The sequence below is a fragment of the Gymnodraco acuticeps genome, unplaced genomic scaffold (genome assembly GCF_902827175.1).
Source record: "Gymnodraco acuticeps unplaced genomic scaffold, fGymAcu1.1, whole genome shotgun sequence".
Classification (NCBI taxonomy): domain Eukaryota; kingdom Metazoa; phylum Chordata; class Actinopteri; order Perciformes; family Bathydraconidae; genus Gymnodraco; species Gymnodraco acuticeps.
This window is the reverse complement of record NW_022990919.1, coordinates 743,716-764,818: the sequence shown is the minus strand read 5'-3', so window position 1 is coordinate 764,818 and position 21,103 is coordinate 743,716. Positions and strand designations below refer to the sequence as shown.

The window sequence follows — 21,103 nt, the reverse complement described above, 5'->3', positions numbered from 1 at the left end:
AACTGTTCATATTTTTTGGTCAAAAAACAAACCTGTTACAAATGTGTTGTTCAACAAATTTGAGCCTTTGCCACATTTATTTGATCACCATGGAAACCTTTGATCTCTGGACACGTCGTTAGCTCAAATATAAACACCTGCGTCATGGAACACGATGATGTCATAACTCCAACTGACATGCTCAGAGCAGCAGACTTCAGATAATGGTTAATGGTCCTGCCCTCAACAGCTCTACGTCAATTATGGGGTGTCATCATATGCCGTTTCCCTCGCCATAAAACACGATGTCGCTCTAACTCCAATGGACACGGTCCGATCGCCCCCCAAACTTCGCTTGTATATCACCGGTCCAGCCCTCAACAGCTCTACGTCAATTATATCATCATATGCCGTTTCCATGGAAACGCATCCCTCGCTATAACTCCTATGAAAATGTTCAAAAAGTGCTCAAACTTCACATGTGTGCCAACAGTCTAGCCGTGAAGACATCTACGGGACAGTTTTGAGATTTATTCAAATGCCGTTGCCATGGCAACACAATGCTCACCATGAAACACGGTTTTCTCATAACTTCAGTGAAAATGCTCCAAATGGCCCAAAACTTCACAGGTTTGGTAACGATGCAGCCATCAACGCATCTAAGCATATTATGGGATGTCATCAAATGCCGTTGGCATGGCGACAGATTATTCACCATCAAGTTAGTTCAAAAGTTTGCAGTTCAAATATTCTGCTGCTTTTCCAAGCCTTTTTACTTTCTTTTCTTCTCTCATCATACATTCAAGTCCCTAGTGTTCATGTGTCATTTCAATGTAAATTCTTCACTTTCTTCTTACACATTACATTTCAGCATAAAGCATTCCCACTAGCAATTTCTTCAGGAATTGTATTCTCTAGTTTAGGTTATTGTGCATGTAAATGGTATGCAAAGGCTAAAATCCCTATATTCCCTCCAGAGGGACACACGTGTGACACGCATTGTAAGGTCATGTATAAAAATGAGGGCTGTCAACTAGGGATGGGAACGATTAATTGAATATTCGAAATTATTCAGGTTTTCAAATAATTATTCAGGTATTCGAATATGAGTTATGAATATTTTTATTAATTTTTATTTTTTGGGAGGGATGCCTAAGTTACCCATCTGTTATGGAAAAATAAAGTATTCCAAAAGTATTCTAAAAGTAATCTGAATACTTTTTTAAGACATGTAACTGTAACTGTATTCTGATATACTTTCAGAGCATGTATTCTGTAATCAGTAACTGATTACATTTACAAAGTAACCCTGCCCCCCCGGTCAACAACTTCAAAATTCTGGGCTATATAAAATCGCTGGCCCGCGATAGTGTCTATTGGATACATTTTGGCCGTTGGGCAAATGTAGTTGGTGATCCCTGCTGTAGGCCTATAGCTGTCAAACTGTGATCACCAGTTCAATACGCTTGACAAATTCGACTTGGTTTCTATACTTATTTGAACATGTATTTATTTATTTCCAAAAGTTATTGAAACAGAAGATTTCGAGAAAAAAATGTTACAATTTTTTTTTTTACCCAATTTCTTTTTTTATAGGATACGTGTACATTTCGGTTAACCGTTTTTTGGGGGGTCGAATATTCGAATATACATTTGCTTTCAAATTCCCATCCCTACTGTCAACGTTATTTCTCGCGATCCGTAACGCGTTAAAAAACTAAAATGACGAATATTAATCACAAAGTTGACCCCAACCTCCTCGTGTAATTCCAGAACAGTGAAAAGGCAAAAAGCGAACAGTAGGCACCATCACTACCTCGCTGGTGAAAACAGAGGAAAGACATTTTGTTGAACAATGATCTAGCTAGCTTTTTGAAGTTGCAGATTCCATCCTACATCCATAGGATATGGACATGGTTAAACTGTACACCCCAGCACGTGCACTGCATCGGCCAAACAGCTCGCTGCACCAGCACTGCAAGAGGGACCCAAGTTCCCATCAGCAAAAACACGTGGGTTTGCTATCCTGCAGTGTGCGAAAAAGTACACGTCCCACCGTCCAGGACGTGTTATTTACAATATCGGACAAGTAGATCTTTCAATTGACTTGTCCGGAGGACAAGTGACGTTTTTCGCCCCGATTTATTGACAAATTATTGATAAATTCAGTTTACAAAAGGCAGAACTCATTCGCAAATTGTCCGTGTCCGCCATTGTTCGTTTAGAAATGTTAGTTTCGGTTCTGCTTGTCGATTCCTAAGGAAATGCATCTCGCCGCTTTCTGTACAGTTAGACGGGGGCGGGGCGGGACGTGTAGCACAGTGGCAGGGTTTAATAAGAGTTGTGAGGACAGGAGGTGAGGCCGAGCCCCGCAGCTCTCTCTCTCTCTCTGCACGGTGCAGCTCAGCGTCTCTCTCTCTCTCTTTCTACACACAGCAGATCCGCTGCCCGTTTAACAGCCTTGTCAAACTTTCTTATGTTCTTTCTCTAACACGTAATGAAGGTTATTAAGCGTTTTAGCTCCTATGTTGACCGCCATTTCCTTTATGAAGCAGCCTCCCTGTCTGTGTCCTCGCGCTGTCCTCACATCCCCGGACCCCCAGACTCGGAGGAACACAGGGATGTCAGTATTGTTTATGAAGCAGGGTATAGAAAGTACATTATTGAAATGAAAATATTATTTATTGTCTTTTACAAACAGTGAGCAGCTGGGCAGCTGCAGCATGTGTATTGCAGGACATGTGTAAGCGTGCAAGCATCTTTGAGTTGTAGAAAAGCACTAGGCCTATAGGCTATAAATATAATAATAATAATAATAATAATGATAATAATAACTTTATTTGTATAGCACCTTTCATACAGGGGATTGCAGTTCAAAGTGCTTTACATCAGTAAAAAATAAGACATAAAATCAGTGTAAAACAAGCAGCAAGAGCAAAGCATAAAGTGGGATAAAATAATTAAAAATAAACACATGGGGAATAAAACAGAGAAATAGTGCAATGTCAATCACAGAGAATAGTGCAGTATAATAGTGTAAAATCAGTCAAATGCTTTGGTAAAGGGATAGGTTTTAAGCTGCCTTTTAAAAATGCCTAATGTATTGGCTTCCCTAATATTGTTGGGTAACGTGTTCCACAGTTTTGGGGCGTAGTTTACAAAGGCTGCATCACCGATCTTCTTATGACTCTTTCTGGTGACCTCTAATAGACCTGCATCTGATGATCGCAGTGTTCTGGCAGGTGTGTAGTTCATTAGAGAGTCAGCAATGTAGCTGGGTCCTTGTCCATTTAGAGCTTTGTATATGAGGAGAAGCACCGTAAAATAAATTCTAAAAGTTACAGGAAGCCAGTGTAGAGTAGCTAAGACAGGACTAACGTGTTCCCTCCTTTTGGTATTCGTTAGTAGTCTAGCTGCAGAGTTTTGAATGAGCTGGAGTCTTCCAATAGCTTTCTTGGGGAGACCAGTGAATAGTGCATTGCAGTAGTCTAGTCGGCTAGATATAAAAGCATGAATTAGCTTCTCTGCATCATTGTGATTTATGAATGGTCTTACCTTCGCTATGTTTCTGAGATGAAAGAAAGCGATTTTGGTGACTTTGTTTAAATGGGCGTTGAAGTTCAAATCTGAGTCCAGGATGACACCGAGACTTGTCACCTCCGGTTTAATCCAAGTGGTTAAACTTCCTAGATTATTTGTCTTTTTGAGATAATAATAATGTATTATTATTATTATTATTAGGCCTATGTGTTGGACATGTGTGGTTGGACTCTGTCTCACAGGCAGGTTGCAGTGTAACATCAGGAGACTGGGCCAATTGTACATTCTCAAACTGCACCACTTAGAACTAACTAAACAATGCAGAGATTATTTTTATATAATTTTATTTAATAACCGTAAGAAATTCAACAGTATGAAGTGATTTGTAAATAGGAATACAGATTTGACTTAATGTTTTCATAAATATATTTTTCTCCCAGTTTGTCATGGGACTTATTTTTACCCTCTCAAAGAACCGGAATCAAGAACCGAAAATAACCGGAATCGAAAAGCAGAACCGGAATCGTTCAAATCCAAACGATACCCAACCATATGTGTGATGCAGTAAAATCTTACCGCTCACTTACGTTAGCGGTGTTGTAAAAACCGTGGGAAAGTGTAAAATACGATGACGAAGAAGAAGATTCCAGTGGCCCCAATTTTTGTCCATTCTGGACAAGTGAAAAATGTATTCGGACAAGTAAATTGCCAAACTCACTTGTCCATGGACAAGTACTCTCTAAAAACTTTTTCTCACACTGTCCTGGCTCCAAAATGGTGGAATGAGCTCCCCATTGAAAATCAGGACAGCAGATAGCTTGCACATCTTCTGGCGCGGACTGAAAACACATCTCTTTCGACTCCACTTCGAGCAATAGAATTACTAACAAAGAATTGCTAACAAAGCACTTATATACTAATAAAGGACTGGCTTATCTAAAGCCAGTTGAGTAAAACTTGAAATGTTTTGGCTCTATGAAACGTTGGGTTACGTATTGTAACCCTTGTTATATTAGCACAGGCGGAGCCCTCTACTGGACTCTATGGGTACTACCTTACCCTGCGAGCATTCTCCCACTGAGACTTCTATAGACGTAGCCGGCCTTGGGCGGGCCTACCTGAATTCGCGCGCATCACACCGTAAAAAAGGAGGCCTCGCCTCCTGACAATCATCCTACACCTCTCTTCAGCGAGCAGAATAGGACAGACAGTGCCCTGAGTAGAGGGCTCCGCCTGTGCTAATATAACAAGGGTTACAATACGTAACCCAACGTTATATCTCTCATAGGCTCCGCCCTCTACTGGACTCTATGGGTACAGTGGGTGGAGCCGCGATGTGTACGCGCACTGTCGTCCAACAACATTCCACCCTACTGCCCCTGACCGGCTTTTATGGTCAGCAGCTGCTGCCCCACATTCTCCCTTAACCCGGTTGTAGCAGAGGAGAAATCTGGGCTGTGGCTGACCGAGCAAACCCTGCTGCGCTTACCTCGCAGAAAGTGTGCTCAAAAAACAGCTCGGGTGCACCGACAGAGCAGTTAACTCGGACACTCTTTTGGCTGACGTTAAGGAGAGAAGCAAAGCTGTCTTCCACAACAGTGCTTTTAGGGAGGAGAGCTCCAGAGGCTCAAATGGTTCTAAGACCAGAGCTCCGAGCACTAGGGGCAGGTCCCACTGCGGGGTGGAGGCGTGCACTACTGGGCGCAGCCACCTGACCCCCTGTAAAAACCGCAACATCAGTGGTTGACTAAAGGCTGACCTGCCGCCAAATCCCTCATGGCAGGACGAGATGGCTGCTGCATACACTTTCACTGTTGAATGCGCAAGCCCTCTGTCCACCAGTAACTGTAAGAAGGAAAAAACAGAGCCTAACTCACAAGATAGGGGCTCTATTCTCCTCTCCTCACACCATTGCTGGAATCCTAGCCACCTTGGCCTGTAACAGGCTGTGGTGGATCCAGCTCTAGCTGCCTGGATAGACTGAATAACACTGTCAGACAATCCACCCTGTCTCAGCCTGTCCCTCTCAGGAGCTAAGCCTGGAGAGGTTGGCCGAGAGTGGGTAACGCCCCGATTGCACCTGCCTCTTGAGACATCGCCCCCCAGAACTGGGGAACCGCCCAGGGCTGGCCCACCTTCATCTGTGTCATCTCTGAGTACCACGGCACCCCGACGCGGTCCGGAGCCACTAGGATGACTGACAGACGTTCTCGCCTCAGTCTCCCCAGGAGAGGGAGAATGAGACGCAGCGGTGGAAAGGCGTATAGCAGCTTCCTTGGCCATGGCACGTGTGCAAACGCGTCCACCCCCAAGGGCGGGTCGTCGCCCAGGGCCATGGAGAACCACAGCGCACAGTGGTTGTTGCGCCGGCTGGCAAACAGATCCACTTCCGCTCTCCCGAACTGGGCCCAGATCTGCTTCACCACCTCCGGGTGAAGCGTCCATTCGCCTGGCAGGGGGCCGCCCCTCGACGTGAGGTGGGCCCCCCTGTTCTCCAGTCCCGGGATATGGAGGGCTCTCAGGGCTAACACCACCTCTGAAGCCCATAACCACAGCCTCTCCGCTGTGGCGGCGGAGCGGACTCCGCCCTGCCTGTTGATATAAGCCACTGTGGTGCTGTTGTCGCTCCTGACCAATACATGTCTCCCTTGAATTAGGGGCATGAAATGCTGGAGGACTAACACTACCGCCCGTAGCTCTAGGAGGTTGCTGTGTCGAAACTCTGTTAGAGCCCAGCGCCCACCTATAGCCCTCTTCAGGCAGGTCCCTCCCCATCCTGTTCTGGATGCGTCCGTGAACACTGTGATGTAGGAGGTCACCCGTCCCAGTGGAGACCCCCTCCGGAGGTGATCCGGGGACCCCCAAAACCGGAGGTTGCCCTCCACTGAGGGGGGGGATGGTCACCAGCTGCCGTTTGTGCCTCTTGGGATCCAAACGCAGGCTGGAGAACCACCTCTGCAGGCGGCGCATATGCAGTAACCCCAGCGGGACCACAATGTGAGTAGCCGCCACGAGACTCAAAGTCTGCATGACAGTTAAAGCTGTCACTGTCGCCCCCTGTCGCAGCCTGTGAACCGCCCGGAGAAAGGACGCACTTCTGCTCTCCGACAGGGTGGCGCGTAGTGCGCCTGCATCGAGCACCACTCCCAACTACAACGCCTGTTGGTGAGGTATGGGGGTGCTCTTTTTTCAATTGATCGCAAAGCCTAATTTGGTTAGGTGTGTGATCAATTGTGCTGTGCAAAACATTGCCTGTTCCCGGGACCCAGCCATGACTATGAGGTCCTCTAGTAAAATAAAACTCTCATGCCGTGGGCGCGCAGCGGTTGAAGCGCTGTGGCCACACATTTACTGAACGTGCGTGGGGATAGGGAATAGCCGAACGGCAGCCTGTTGTACTCGTAGGAAGGCAAAACGCAGACACTTTCTGTACTCTGGAGCAATTTCTACATGAAAGTACGCGTTTTTCAGGTCGATGGTGGTGAACCAATCGCCTGGCTGCACAAGCCCCAGTAACTGTTTCATAGTTAACATGCGGAATTTCCTGCAGGAAATGTGGCGATTCAGGCCGCGGAGATCTAGAATAGGTCTGAATTCCCCTGTCCTCCTGAGAACCAGGAAGTACATGGAATAAATACCCTTTTCTCTGTGCTGAGGGTGCACAACAGACACAGCCTGTTTCTGCACCAGAGCCTGAATCTCTGCTGAGAGGAAACACATCTCCTCCATGGGAGGACAGATTTACCTCTTGCATGCCCATAAAAGAGGTGGGTGTGGGACACCCACAAGACAGTGGTCCATGTGATACACTGGTACAGTGTATAGACATGTGGTACAGTGGGACGCTGCAAAACTGGAGTGAATAGCCCCGTTTCAGCGTCCTCCTGTCCCTCCACCTTGTTTGCACACAGCTGAGTTTCCATTCCCCAGAACATTGTGTTAATGGACAGGCCCTCAGCTGTGGGGCAGCAGCTATGAAGCTGTGATACTCTCTGGTGACCCGTTCCGCCGCAAAACTCCCCGCGAAGGGAAGATTTGCCCATGGAGGGTTGACACAGAAAGGGCCGATTATTTACTGAGGACCCTGAACGCACCGCCGCGCGCTCTTGTGTGAGCGCGCGCTCCACCCTAATGCTGTTCTCACCACTACGGTAAACAACATTCATCGGAGTCTTTATAGGCGTAGTGTGTTTTACTAAGATCCCTGAACGCACCGCCACGCGCTCTTGTGTGAGTGCGGGCTCCGCCATAATGCAGCCTTTACCACTACGGGAAAACGGCATTGGAGTCTTTGCTCTATAGGCGTAGTGTGTTCCCTGACAGCAATACGCCGGCCATAATGTCCCTGTACCCGCATAGCGCTCTCCTTTAGATAGCACTCCCTGCGGTTCATCCCTCTCTGCGCATGCCCACTAGCCACCTCCTTTACAGGAGCTACAGCTGGGGCAGCGAATGGGGAATTTGTACGGTTAACATTGTGTGTAGGCCTAAGTGTAGCCTTTGTGAAAACAAAATACACTTAGATTTGGATACAGATCAACCTCATTCTTATTAGAAAACGTAGTGATCTGTGCATTATACAGGGAGGAGGCGGGATTCGCCCCCTCGTCCCGGGCGGAGAGATTTTCTCCCTCCACCAGCCAGATCCGTAAAGACGGAAAGCCCGTCCCCGTGAGTGCCGGCACGCCGGTTCCACGGGGTGGGCCGAAGAGGTGGAGAGCGCCGCGGGCACGGGATCTCCGTGCCGGCACCTCTCCCTTCGTCTCACCTCTCTACTGAGGTCTTTGAACGCATCGTGGCCCGAGGGGGGCTGCGCGCGCCGTCACAATGCCGTCTCTTTGAAACGGACATTATGGGGAAAAGTGGAATTGTGGAGAGAAATTACTCTTACTCTGGGATTAATGCAATAGTCTTTACTGAATGCATTTTTCCCACACACACACCTCACTCCAGAACTAGAGTTTACAAACGTAAACCACCGTTCTCCTGCGGGGGTCCCTGAACGCACCGCGGCCACTCACGAGGGCCGCGCGCCCACGTATTAACTAGGGGTCGACCGATAATCGGCCGATATTTCGCATTTGACCGATTATCGGTATCGGCCTTTTTTTATCAAATTGCCGATAAAACTTTGGCTCTGATGCGGCCGTTTCTCTGGCTGCAGTCACCACTCTGTGTACACGAGCAATGTCCCGCCCACAGCGCTATCTGATAGGCTATTACTAAAGATTTTCCGGGCGGGAGCCAGCCAGAGAGGCGGGACCTTCTCAGATTACAGGCAGGTGCGAAAGAACGCAGACACAGACTGAAGCAAGCAGCAGCGCTGAGCGGCAGAGCCATACATGTGTTAAACCGAAGTTCAATAAACATCCCAATCCCCTATGCTGAAGTTGCAAAAACACCACGATCTTATGATCCAATTCTATCAGTTTCCCAGTTACACAGGGACGCGGGAAGTCAGTTAGAGTTGGGGGTGCGTGCAGCGTCTCGCAGCGGAGTAACTGTGGTGCGGAGGGGGGGGGGGGGGGGGGGGAGGGGCTGCGAGTGGAGCCTCACAGTTTTTCAGGTTGATATGTGAAGCTCATTAGCTAGCCAACATGTATCTAGCAAATGTTCAGCAACATATTAGAAGTGAGGCTACTAGACTAACTAGGTCTACTGTAATAGCCTCACTTTTAATAGTTTGCAAAACATTAGCTAGCACTAGTGTTTTGCAGTTGCTAGCAGCTTATTGGGATTTTATGCTAGATAGACAGATATAATAAATTAAGCATTATTGTTAGTTAAGCATGTCAGCCTGCAGCCCCACTTCTTGTCTCTCTCTCTAACTCATTGCAGATGACTGCACTAAAGAAAAGGGCACAGAGAGGAAACCAGTTGTAAGATGTTTAAAAGTTCATTAAACATAATATATGCTTAAATGCATTTCAAAGAAGTTGTGTTGAGTTGTGTTGGAGTTTGTGTTATTCTACATTTTAACACCAAGATTTTCTGATTTTACTGCAAATGTATATCGGTTCCAAATATCGGTTATCGGTCTCCTTGATTACTAATAATCGGTATCGGCCTTGAAAAAGCCATATCGGTCGATCCCTAGTATTAACGCTGTATTTCCCATTGCAACGGTGAAATGCATTAATCGGAGCTATTATACCAGGCAAGGTGTGTTTTCTGACAACAGCACGCCGGCAATAGCGTCTCTTGAACCCGCACAGTGCTTTGACAGCACTCGGTGTATTCCACTCACGTGCACACTCCCACCTGCTGGCTCCCTATACTGGGGTTTACAGCAGGGGCGGGGTGTGTAGGACAGTGTTTCTTCCTCTGGGAATGGGCAAGAAGCAGCCACGCTGCGACTACTCCTCATCCCGTGAGCAAGGAGATCGATCCAAAGAGCCCTTCCGTAAACACGGGGGCTCCCAGGAGATCAACACGATCCTCTTTGGAAAGTGCCACGCGGCGTGATATCCCAGGGACATCACATGGCGGGCAGCGGCGGCGGCCTGTGATGAAGTAGGGTCGACCCTATATCACGTGAAGTAGGGCTGAACGATATACCGTGTCATGGCGATAACCGCGGTATGCGGATGCGCGGTATTCACACCGCAGGGACGTGCGGTTTTATTCTTCTTTTTTTTTAAAATGCTAACGCACTTTAGCACAGAATTCAAAATAAAGATACCCTTATTACTTATCGAAACTGCACATACAATATATCCGATTAAAGCGGAGACTCCACAGATTATTTAAGTATAGTATCTAAGCGATCCGATCTCGCAACAGGGGAAGCAAACACAGACATCACAACACGTACCTTTTACGGAGCTTTTACGGGAGATCGTCTCACCGTAGCTGTCAATCTGATCAAAAGACGTGTTCAATGGCATTAAAACGAGAAAGAAAAAACGCGGCTGAATCGGTTGATCCATAGGTTGATAATGTATCTGTGGCTTTGAAGCAATTGTTTATAATCCATAATTCCATTTTTATGTAAAAATCTGAGCACAACAGTTAGCTGCTAATGGTATCCACCAGAGTGTATGCAGCTTCCGGTTTTGGCTACGCGTCGTCACTCTCACTCCTTATTTGGTAATGTGTGTGTGTGTTAGACTGCGCTGGACTGCCGCATAGCCAAGACCGGAAACAGCAGCCACTCTGGTGGCTACCATTAGTAGCTAACTTTTGCTCTGCGATATTTACATAAAAATGGAATTAATGATTATAAATTAAATCATTTTTTTTATACAGAGACGTTAAAAACCTATGGATTAACCGATTCAGCCGCGTTTTTTCTTTCTCGTTTTAATGCCATTGAACACGTCTTTTGATCAGATTGACAGCTATGGTGAGACATCTCCCTAGAAGCTACGTAAAGGTACGTGTTGTGATGTCTGTGTTTGCTTCCCCTGTCCGAGTTCAGATCACTCAGTGATGATACTATATACCTAAATAATCTGTGGAACCTCAGCTTTAATCGGATATCTTGTAAGTGCAGCTACGATAAGTAATAAGGGTACTTTTATCTTGAGTTCTGTGCCAAAGTGCGTTAGCATTTTTCGCTCAGGGGTCATTTAGATGCTTCTTATGAGACTTGTGTTTTGTTTTGGTAAAGATTGTTTGTATCGTCAGTTAGCTGAGATGTTTTCCGTTAATCTGGTATAACACATTAATAGGTTCTTAAATATTACGATCCCCTGAGACACTGTCGTGAAAAAAAAAGTAAAGTACCCGCCGGGACTTTGGGGTTTAACAGGTTACAAAAAACGCAATATATACCGCAGGGGGGGAAAAAAATCGCGATGTCAGTTTTTTTCAATACCGTGCAGCCCTAATGTGAAGCCACCGAGCACCGGTCCCCGGGGGAACCGGGCCTGGGGCAAGGCCCGTGGACCAAGCTACTTATTCGGCCTTGCGGCCCAATAATCGCTCTGACCTGGTGAGGCGGGGGCATCTCTAACAATGAGTGAGTAGCCCACACACCCGCCGCCCTGATCATCATCCAGGGAGAGTACAGCCCTGGGCGGTGGACTTCCATGGACTCCAGACCCGGAAGGAATGGCGAACGTGAATGGCACCGCCTCGGCCATATCCTGGTCCCCCAAACACTCGAAGCAAAAGGTGGTGGGGATCGGCGCCCGCTATTTCAGCCAGGGCACGAAGGACAGGCCCGGGTCTCTAGCAGTGGCAACTCCCTGGAGGTATGATAACTCTTCTTTCAAACGTCTCTCAGTCTCTCGTGGAATCACTTCCGCTGCTGAAGAGAAAAGGATGATAGTCAGGAGGCGAGGCCTCCTTTTATACGGTGTGATGCGCGCGCATTCAGGTAGGCCCGCCCAAGGCCGGCTACGTCTATAGAAGTCTCAGTGGGAGAATGCTCGCAGGGTAAGGTAGTACCCATAGAGTCCAGTAGAGGGCGGAGCCTGTGAGAGATATAACCTGATGTACTTTTATGATTCTGTTTTCCTCAAGTTTGTATCTTGTTGGTCGAATGCACTTATTGTAAGTCGCTTTGGATAAAAGCGTCAGCTAAAGGCAATTTAATGTAATGTAAAATAGCGGACGGACACGGTCCCCATTGTAGGAACAGAAAGTGCTAGCAACAATAATAAAACCATACGAGTATACTCTATGTCTTTGTAGTGCAAAAGAGGGCAATCACAGTGACTTCTCCAGTTGGAAAATGTTCAGACTTCATGCAAATAATTATCTTGTTATAAGAAAAGTCTCAAAAGTATCATCATTTTCTAAATCAAGGCGACACATTTTATGCATCTAAAGGTTGTTAGTTACAATTTCAAATCTACAATGTTAATATATGGATTAGCAAATCAAGGAAAAAGTAAATTGTCAACCATTTTAAATAATGAAATAATAATTCCAAGACATTTATCAAAGAAAAGGAGAAACAGCTTGCAAAAATTCATTTAAAATCACGTATTGATATGAAGCTATTTGCAAAAATCTGAAAAAAATATACTCTTAATATAGGGGTGCAACGGTACACGTACCGAAATTATTTGGTACGGGCCCTTCGGTTCGGTACACGTGTGTACCGAACGAATATAATGTTAAACGTAAAAAATTGAGAACGTGAACAACTTTTTGGAAGTATTCTCAGGTGCTGCGTCGCAGCATTCAGTGTCATTTGGTCACATTGGGTTCAACGCGTCATAGAGCGAGCAAGTCATTTCATTGGACGAGAGGCATACCATGAGAGCTGGTCACAGGGATGCGTTCAAATTCAGTCAGTAATTTGAGAAACTGTCCAAATGGCGAACGCAGATAAAGTTGAGCTCGAAAATCCTCCAGCATCATTGAAGTCTCCGGTTTGGGAACATTTTGGTTTCGCAGTTACGTACAAGGATGAAGGACAAAGACAGGTGGACCGAACCAAAGCTGTTTGTCGGCATTGTTCAACTAACATTGGTTACGCGGCTGGCAATACATCAAACTTGCACACTCATTTGAAAAGGCATCACCCGAACGTGAATATCACCAGTACCAAAAGAAAAAAGACTGAAGTGCAAACCCATCTCCCGCTAGCATTTAAGCCTCCACCACTCGCAGAGAGTTCAGACCGAGCCAAAGCTATTACAAACGCCAAATATCCTTATGTTGCCATGTTAGCAAAGCCCTACCTGGCTGTGCTACCTCTGTCCCTAGCGAGAGGGTGTTCTCCACATCAGGAGACATTGTTAGTGCCAGCAGATCTGCCCTTTCGGCAAGCAATGTGGACAAGTTAATTTTTTCTTTAAAAAAACATGAAAATACAATGACAAGCAAGTCATAATGTCAAGCTGGCTGCTTAGGTGCTAGTACAGTACAGTTCAAATACAGATGATTTCAGTTCATCGAAAAGCTGCACCTTAATGTTTATTTTATATTTATTTGAGTGAATATTCATAGTTTAATAATAATTAAAAACCCAAAACTAATAGTTTATGTTTTGTGAGTACTAGTACAGTAAAGTTCAAATACAGATTATTTCAGTTCATCGAAATGCTGCACCTTAATGTTTATTTTATTTTGTATTTATTTGAGTGAATACATTATTCACAGTTTAATAATAATTAAAAAATATATATATATTTTATCTTTTGTGATCATTTTTCTGCTGTACCGAAAACATACCGAACCGAACCGTGACCTAAAAACCGAGGTACGTACCGAACTGAAATATTTGTGAACCGTTACACCCCTATCTTAATAGTGTAAATGATATAGTATATGGTGTGTTTTTTTGTTCAACATTTTTTTCTTAGAAAAAAGATATTCAAAAATGTTGATTTTTAGTTTGTTATTTAATGGTGGGGTAGGTAAGTTTGAGAGACCGGCTCGAGATACACTCTTAACATCCCGATAGCAATGAATATCTTAAGTGCTTTGACAAAAAATCCATACAAAAATGTCATCTGTGGAAGCCGTAGTGCTGTAAAAAGCACGACTAATCATTTTGGCCGGCCCGGCTAAAATGATTGGATGGCCAGCCTGCCTTTCAGCCTTCCATCAGTGCACAAACTTATCTCGTGCTCTCATTGGTCATGGGCGCGTTCGTGTCTGTTGGAGGAGGGGCTCTGTAAGGAAGTGGCACATTTTGTACGGCTTGGCTCATATCCTGACAGGAAGAGTCTTTCTGAAACAGAGCTCACTAATATACCCCCCTTGTGCAGAGTACACAGTCCATTCATTCTTTTAACAAGATTTTATATTATTAAACTCTGTTTTTCAGTATTTACAAATGTTGAGATTATAAGGAGTCAAATATTTGACTTTTTATGTTGGCCAATTTCAGACTTTTATTCCTTGAGTGCAAATTACCTCATTTGAATTTAGCATCAACCTAAACATTATATTTTGGTTTTAAAACAAAATAAGAGAACCGTTTAGTTTCAATTTTAGACAACCGTGGCCTGTATTGACCCAATTAGTAGGGCTGCGGTATATATTAATAATATGTTTACATTCTGATATAAGACTAGACATTGTCTTAGCTGTTGGAGATCGTAATATGTGTCTTCTCTTTCGTTGTAAAAGCTGCATTAGAGCAAAGTGATGCATTTTTATAAATGTTTTCTCATTGTGTGAACATTTTATGAAAGCACTAATAGTCCACCCTACAATATTGTCACAATATCATTATAAAGATATTTGGTAACAAATATTCTGATATACTCCATATCGGCCAGTGCTAGAACAATTGTTATTATTAGGTTGTTTTGTGTAATTTAGTAGTAACTAGCATCAGAAGTTTTCTATCATACCCGATCATGATCATGAATATATCACCGTCTGTGCCACATCTATGTTTTCCTCCTTTTTCCCGCCTCGGTTAATTTCTTCCCCAAAACGCTGATTCAACCTCTGTGATGTGGTCACAGACCCATCCAGCACCAGTCTGAGGATTATTTGTCCCTTTAGGGGCAATTTGTCAAATTATTATTTTGATTTCCTTTTTTGTATGTTGATATTTCTGTGCAATATATCATCACTTAAATAGAATACTTATTAAGTTTTATACTAGTTTTTTAAAAATGGTCCTTTAAGTGCTCCTATAGTAGGCCTACAACTTGTGTTTATGTGTGCACCATTTTACACACAAGCAAATTCCTTGTGTAACCATATTGGCAATAAACCAGATTCTGATTATAGTCCAATTAAACCAGCATGTTATTCACAGAAATGAGTCCTGGTTTGCTATTATAACCACTCTCTTTTCTATTATACTCCAATAAAAACCCCAATTATAAAGTTAAGATCCATTTTAAGCTTCCCTGAACCATATTTCTCCCCGTCTGGAGCCTCTTTGTCCGGCTGCACATGTAGGAGCAGCCCATGCGTGGATCTTTGTTGAGCACCTGCAGGCCTCACTTTCTCTCTGAACTCATAAACCTTAAATCGGCCTGAAGAGTTACGCAACGTGTGCGTGCTGGGACACACAGGGAGGAGTGCCCCCGCGAAACTGTTTGTTTGCGTGACTATGTGTGAATGTGCGTGTTGTGTAACGGCTGCCTACCAACGACTCGTCCCCGCTGCTCCAGGCGGCGTGTGTCGGTGTGGAGGTAGGTCTCGGTGCCGTGCCCGGCGGGGGAGTATAGCTGCGGTTGCTCGGGCTTTGTCCTGCCGCTGTCCGCCCTCTCGTCGCCCGCCGCCCTGCCAGTCTTGTTCCTACCCGCCACCGGGGACCCTCCGTTGTTTTTGCTGCTGTTGCGCTGGTTCGACTCCCACGTCTGTACCTGGAGCCGGAGCCTGCGGTTTTCCTGCTCCTTCACGGCGGTTTCCAGCAGCAGCGTATTGAGGCTCGAGCCCACCGTCTTGCTTATTTCCTGGACGGCTAGCTGAACGACCTGCTCCAGCACGGACTCCAGCTGGCCCTGGAAAAACGAAATGTACACGGCCCCGTTCATGTTTTCGCCCCCTCCGGTTAGAGGGCTCTCTCATAATTCTGTACCCGAGCCCCCAGGCTTCCCACCTGCCCTGTGTCTCCGGGAAACTTTGTAAAAACTGAAGCCCTGGTCGCTCGTGGTGACAGCGGATGCTCGGCTGGGCTCCTCCGTTTGTTGCCCTCTCTGTCTCCGCGCACCGCGCGGCTTCTGCTCCTTTGCAGGATCTGCCGGAAAGTCCCGAGTAGAGGCGCAGCAGATTTTTACCGCCCACATGTCTAGGCCGTGCACGCTCTCGCTCTTGCAGAAAGCCACCTCGCCATTTTGGCTTTCAGAGAATAACACTCCCAAATGTCAGGAGTGGACCGTGTTATTACTGCAAAATACCCACAAAGTACACACTGAGGCTGCACCACTGCAATAATTATGCACTTCGGACTAAGAACTGTAGCTTTAAATTATAATTTAAACAACATTAGTAGGCTAATTAAAACAATATTGTGATATTATTGGAGTTACTGACATTGACTTGTCATAAATGATGCCTCTTTATGTTTTGCATAGAAAGCACTTTTGTAAAATTGTTAGTTGATACTAAATGTTGTCATTTATTTTTGGTTTCATTGTAGTCATTGTGTGTCTCTCGGAGTTGTTTTGTGTGTCTTTGTAGTAATTTTGTCTTTTTATGTTATTTTCTGTCTTTTGCTAGTGTTTGTGTCTCATTTGTGTGTGCCTCTTTTAATCTTTTCATGTCTCAGTGATTGTTTGTGTCTGTCTGTAGTGTTTTTGTGTCTCATTTGTCGTTAATTTATGAATCTTTGTAATAATGTTATGTCTAAGACATTTTGTGTTTCCGTAATGATTTTGTTTCTCTTTGTGGTTATTTTTTGTCTCTATGAAGTAACAGTGTGACTCTATGCAGTCAGTTTTTGTCTATATGTTGTGTGTGACATGGTCATTTTGTGTCTTTGTATAGGCATGTTGTGTCTCTTGTAGAGGTTTAGTGGCAAATCCACTTTCTGTCAGCACTTAATTCATTATCCCCCCCACACACACCCCAGGACCCATGTGTTTCCTCTCTGGGTAATTTATCATCTCGATGCAGCCTAAAAACAAGCGTTCCTAAGGAATGACTGGTTTCCAAGGAGGACACAATAAAAAGTCTGTAGGAGCAGCCTATAGGATTAGCCACATATACAGGCCTATACGGGCACCTCGTAAAACCACCAGGCCTCCCTGCTCCACGTCAGCCAAAAAAACCTCCAATCAGCCTCAGCTCTGTTTGTTTCTCTAAGGAAGGCAAAGCCCTGGTGATCCAAGTGTAAGAGTGTGGAGAGAAAGAAATGTAACATATGTAAGCTTAAAGAAAAGTAGCCAAAGTAATTTGAACATACAGAAAACATCATTAGTGTAGTAGAGGATTAGAAAGCTAGATTTGTAATTTATGGAAACCCTTTACTGCCCGGAATAACACAGAACAAGATATAAACAATAAGATTTAAAAAAAAGGTAAAATAAGTAAAGAGTAAATAAAAATAAAATAAGCTATGAAAAGATGAAAAGAGAATAAAATAAAAATAAGATTAAACGTTATTATTACACAAAGAAGTCCTTTATTCGGGATTTGTCCCATAGTAGTACTACATAAAAACTGCAAAGAAATACAAATAATACAATAACAATAAAAGACGCATTTGGTAAAATCAGTAAACTGTAAAAAATAAATAAAAATGCAAATAATATTGAGGTTACTGTTGTAAAATAAGGTTTAAAAAAAGGAATTACAAATACATAAAAAATAAAAGTAGACAGTTCAAAGGTAAGGTTTAAAAACGTTTCATATATTGTCAAAATGTCAATTAAATAATAGTCACTTGATTCTTCATAATGAGACATTTATATAGCATATTATGTAAAATACTATTTACTAGTGATGATTGAAAGGATTTAAACAGCTAACATTTAAAAGAGCAGCTCTTAAAGGTCATAATAAGGCACAATATTGTGCACAGTAATGCCTCATAAGCAAATGTTAAAGGGTGTGCGTGTGTGTGCAGTTAAAGTGATGACTAAACATTTTAAAAGGACTCTTTGATGCGTGTACACTGAAATAAATCAGGAAATGATCTGAACTTCCCCTCTGGTTTGTGTCTGCATGAGCATGTACAGAAAACACACTGATGACATAACACAGCGTTGCATTCACATGTTGCATTCACACCACAGGCCATGGATGTATAATAAGAATTGGATACAGCGTGGGAGGCGGAATCTTGTTCTTTCCTATGAGAGCTGCTCATTGGCGCATGAGGACAAAATGGCCCAACTTTTGAGAGAGCGAAACGTCACAGATTACCCATCATGCCTGGCTGTGCCCTCACAGAGCATGCGCCCCTTAAGCCCCGCCCCCCGAGCTCCCACTCTCGGCTCACTAGAATGAGTGAAGAGAGAAAATAAATCTAGATTCGGGTTTTAGTGCAGTTTACAACTTTAAGGACCTAATGATTATAATAATAAAATAGTTCATACTGGGTAATTTATTTAGTTTAAAAAAATGTATCCGCTGATTTACAGAAGTCTCTTTCCCAATGTTAGTCAATGGGAAAAAGTATTTCTGGGCCCAGGGACGCCACGGACTGATACGAAAATTGTAGTACCGCCGTTTGGACACAACGAATATTTTCCTCTGAGTCCGGCGCACTTCCTGGGGGCTTGCCACAGGCCTGCACACGGAAACTTAAAAACAAGGCTGCAGACTTCCACGCAGTCAGCGGTCGCCGCTGCAGCGTCAAGCCGCCTCATGGTTCCACAAAGGCAGCCGTAGAGCGAGAGGAGGTCACGGAGAGAGGGGCATGTGTGCGGGCCAGGTATATTTGTGGCTCCTGCAGATCCTCACAACAAATAGATGGAGCTCAGCGACCATAATGCCGACCCCGCCCCCCTTTCATGCTACAGGCCCGCGCTCGTCACAGTTACCGTAACGCATGGCCAAAACGCGCAGGTCTTTTAAGGGGGAGTGTCCCTCTTCTGCGGCATGGCTCAATGAGAGAGCAGGCTCTGCGGACACAAAGCAGAGCTCCCCCCCCCCCCCCCCCTTCTGCTGCTGACACGCTGTGGTGTTGTCAGTGATGTAATGCTGAATTAAAGGGCGGTGAGACAGGAAAACTAAACCCTTAAAACCTCTGCAGGTAACACATGGGCAGAGCCTCCAGTGTTATTATGTGTTAGAAAAGACAATCAAATACAAAGACACAATGCTATCACAAAGAGACCGAAAAACACAGCAACTCGAAGCATGTACAAACATACATAAAACAACTGCAAAGAGACAAAAATAAAACAACACGTACGATTACCAAGTGATGCAACATGACCAGCAGAGACACAAAACTACTGTAAAGAGTTACAAAATGACTATAAAGAGACACAAAAAGACTGAGACACAAAATGACTGTAAAGGGACACAAAATGACTACAAAGAGACACAACATGACTGTTTAGAGACATAAAATGACTATTGAGGGACACAAAAAGACTGTAGAGATACAAGATTACTGTAAAGAGACACAAAAGGACTACAAAAAAATAAGAATGGACCATTGGGACATCTATAAAAAACTGTGAGAACAGAACTTTCAATAAAACAACATTCAGTAAAGCTGCTGTTTGTAGCATGTAAACTGTAGGAAGTGTTTTAAGATAAACTGGTTGGCGAGAAGAGATAACAACAGAAACGTCATCCTCCACAGCCTCAAGCCTTTATACTTTAACTGAAACTCTGCAGACTGGAGTCTATGCACTTTTATTTTCCTACAATAAATCCCATACAAGTATTGTGTGCAGAGAGGGGAAGAACTAATCAGATTTTATACTTTGTTAAAAGTAAAAGTCTATACTAACATACTGGAGGCCTGTGGTGCAGTGGGTTGTGCGTTGATGTTCCGATCAGGGGGTCACAGGTTCAAACCCCACTGCAGCCCTGTTAGATCATCCAAACAGATCATGCATTTTAGACATCCCTCATACCGTATAAGGGATGTCTAAAATGCATGATCTGTTTGGATTTTGAGCAAAACACATCATAGACATGTTTTTATATATTTTTATATATCTGAGACCCATAATATATGCCTTAAAATAGCATGATAAGTGCACTTTAATGCATAATAATAAATCATTATTAATTAATTAATTAATTAATTATTTTTGCACTTTCTTCATTAGATTTTCAAGAAACATAAAGGATACATTATTTTATCAACGTACAAACATACTCGGAAAAATGTAAATACATAATTACAAAATAGTGCTAATAAAATATACAAATGTTTAAAATAAATCTCCTACAGCTATGTCCCTGTAAACATGTTTTTTGTATCATAAATCGGTTGCAGTGAAAATAAAAGTAGCAGAAAACCGTCAAGTTAAACTACTCTAACATCGTATTTAATGCAGTAAATGTCCTTTCACTTGTGTTTTTATGTCCTCAGTCTTTTCATGGAGACAGATGAGGAGATTTTCTGGACTTTAGTGAGGGGAAGAGGAGATTTAAATAACTGAATAAATGAATAATGATGACGCCCTTCACATATTTGGATAATAAAAACCTGCTGAGTGTTCTGTTATATAATATATTATTAAATAAAATAACAATCTACTCAGCACTTTTATAACTGGCACAAGATCACTGTGAGATTTTAGGAGGCAGTGTCTAGTGCACATAAAGAAACACTATGCATTATATGACGAAAACAATACGATTTTCTTTTTTAAAGGAGCCCTATTATGCTCATTTTCAGGGTCATATTTGTTTTTAGTGTCTCTACTGTGACTTGTCTCCATGCTTTAATGTTCAAAAAGCTCTTTCTTTCTCTCATACTGCCTGTGCTGCATCACCTCTTTTCACCCTCTGTCTGAAACCAGAGCCCAGTCTGCTCTGATTGGTTAGCTGGCCGGCTCTGTTGTGATTGGTCAACTGCTTAGAGATGGCCCGCCCCTTAGCCTATCAGGTACAACGTTAGAAAGCTAGCCAATAGAAGCGCCAGTGTTTAATAGTGATGTCACTATTTCACGGAAGGGCCAAAATATCAGCCAGAGGCGTTTTCAAAAAACATGGCTTAGCAAACAAAACAAAAAAATCGTATTCATCTGAAGACATCATCTTTTTATCAATTTCTTCTCTTTAGAATAAGTTCTTCAGTGCA

The 21,103-nt window shown here is 43.8% G+C and overlaps 1 protein-coding gene across 1 annotated transcript in view; it reads right to left on the bottom strand.

Annotated features, from left to right (window-relative positions):
* The window catches only part of si:dkeyp-113d7.10, a 41,980-nt gene extending 25,858 nt beyond the window's left edge, over positions 1 to 16,122 (bottom strand). Inside the window, exon 1 of the mRNA XM_034234004.1 lies at positions 15,533 to 16,122. Within this exon, the coding sequence (XP_034089895.1) occupies positions 15,533 to 15,923 (391 nt within the window). The 5' untranslated portion in view covers positions 15,924 to 16,122. The remainder of the gene's footprint in view (positions 1 to 15,532) is intronic.
* Between the last annotated feature and the right edge of the window lie 4,981 nt (positions 16,123 to 21,103).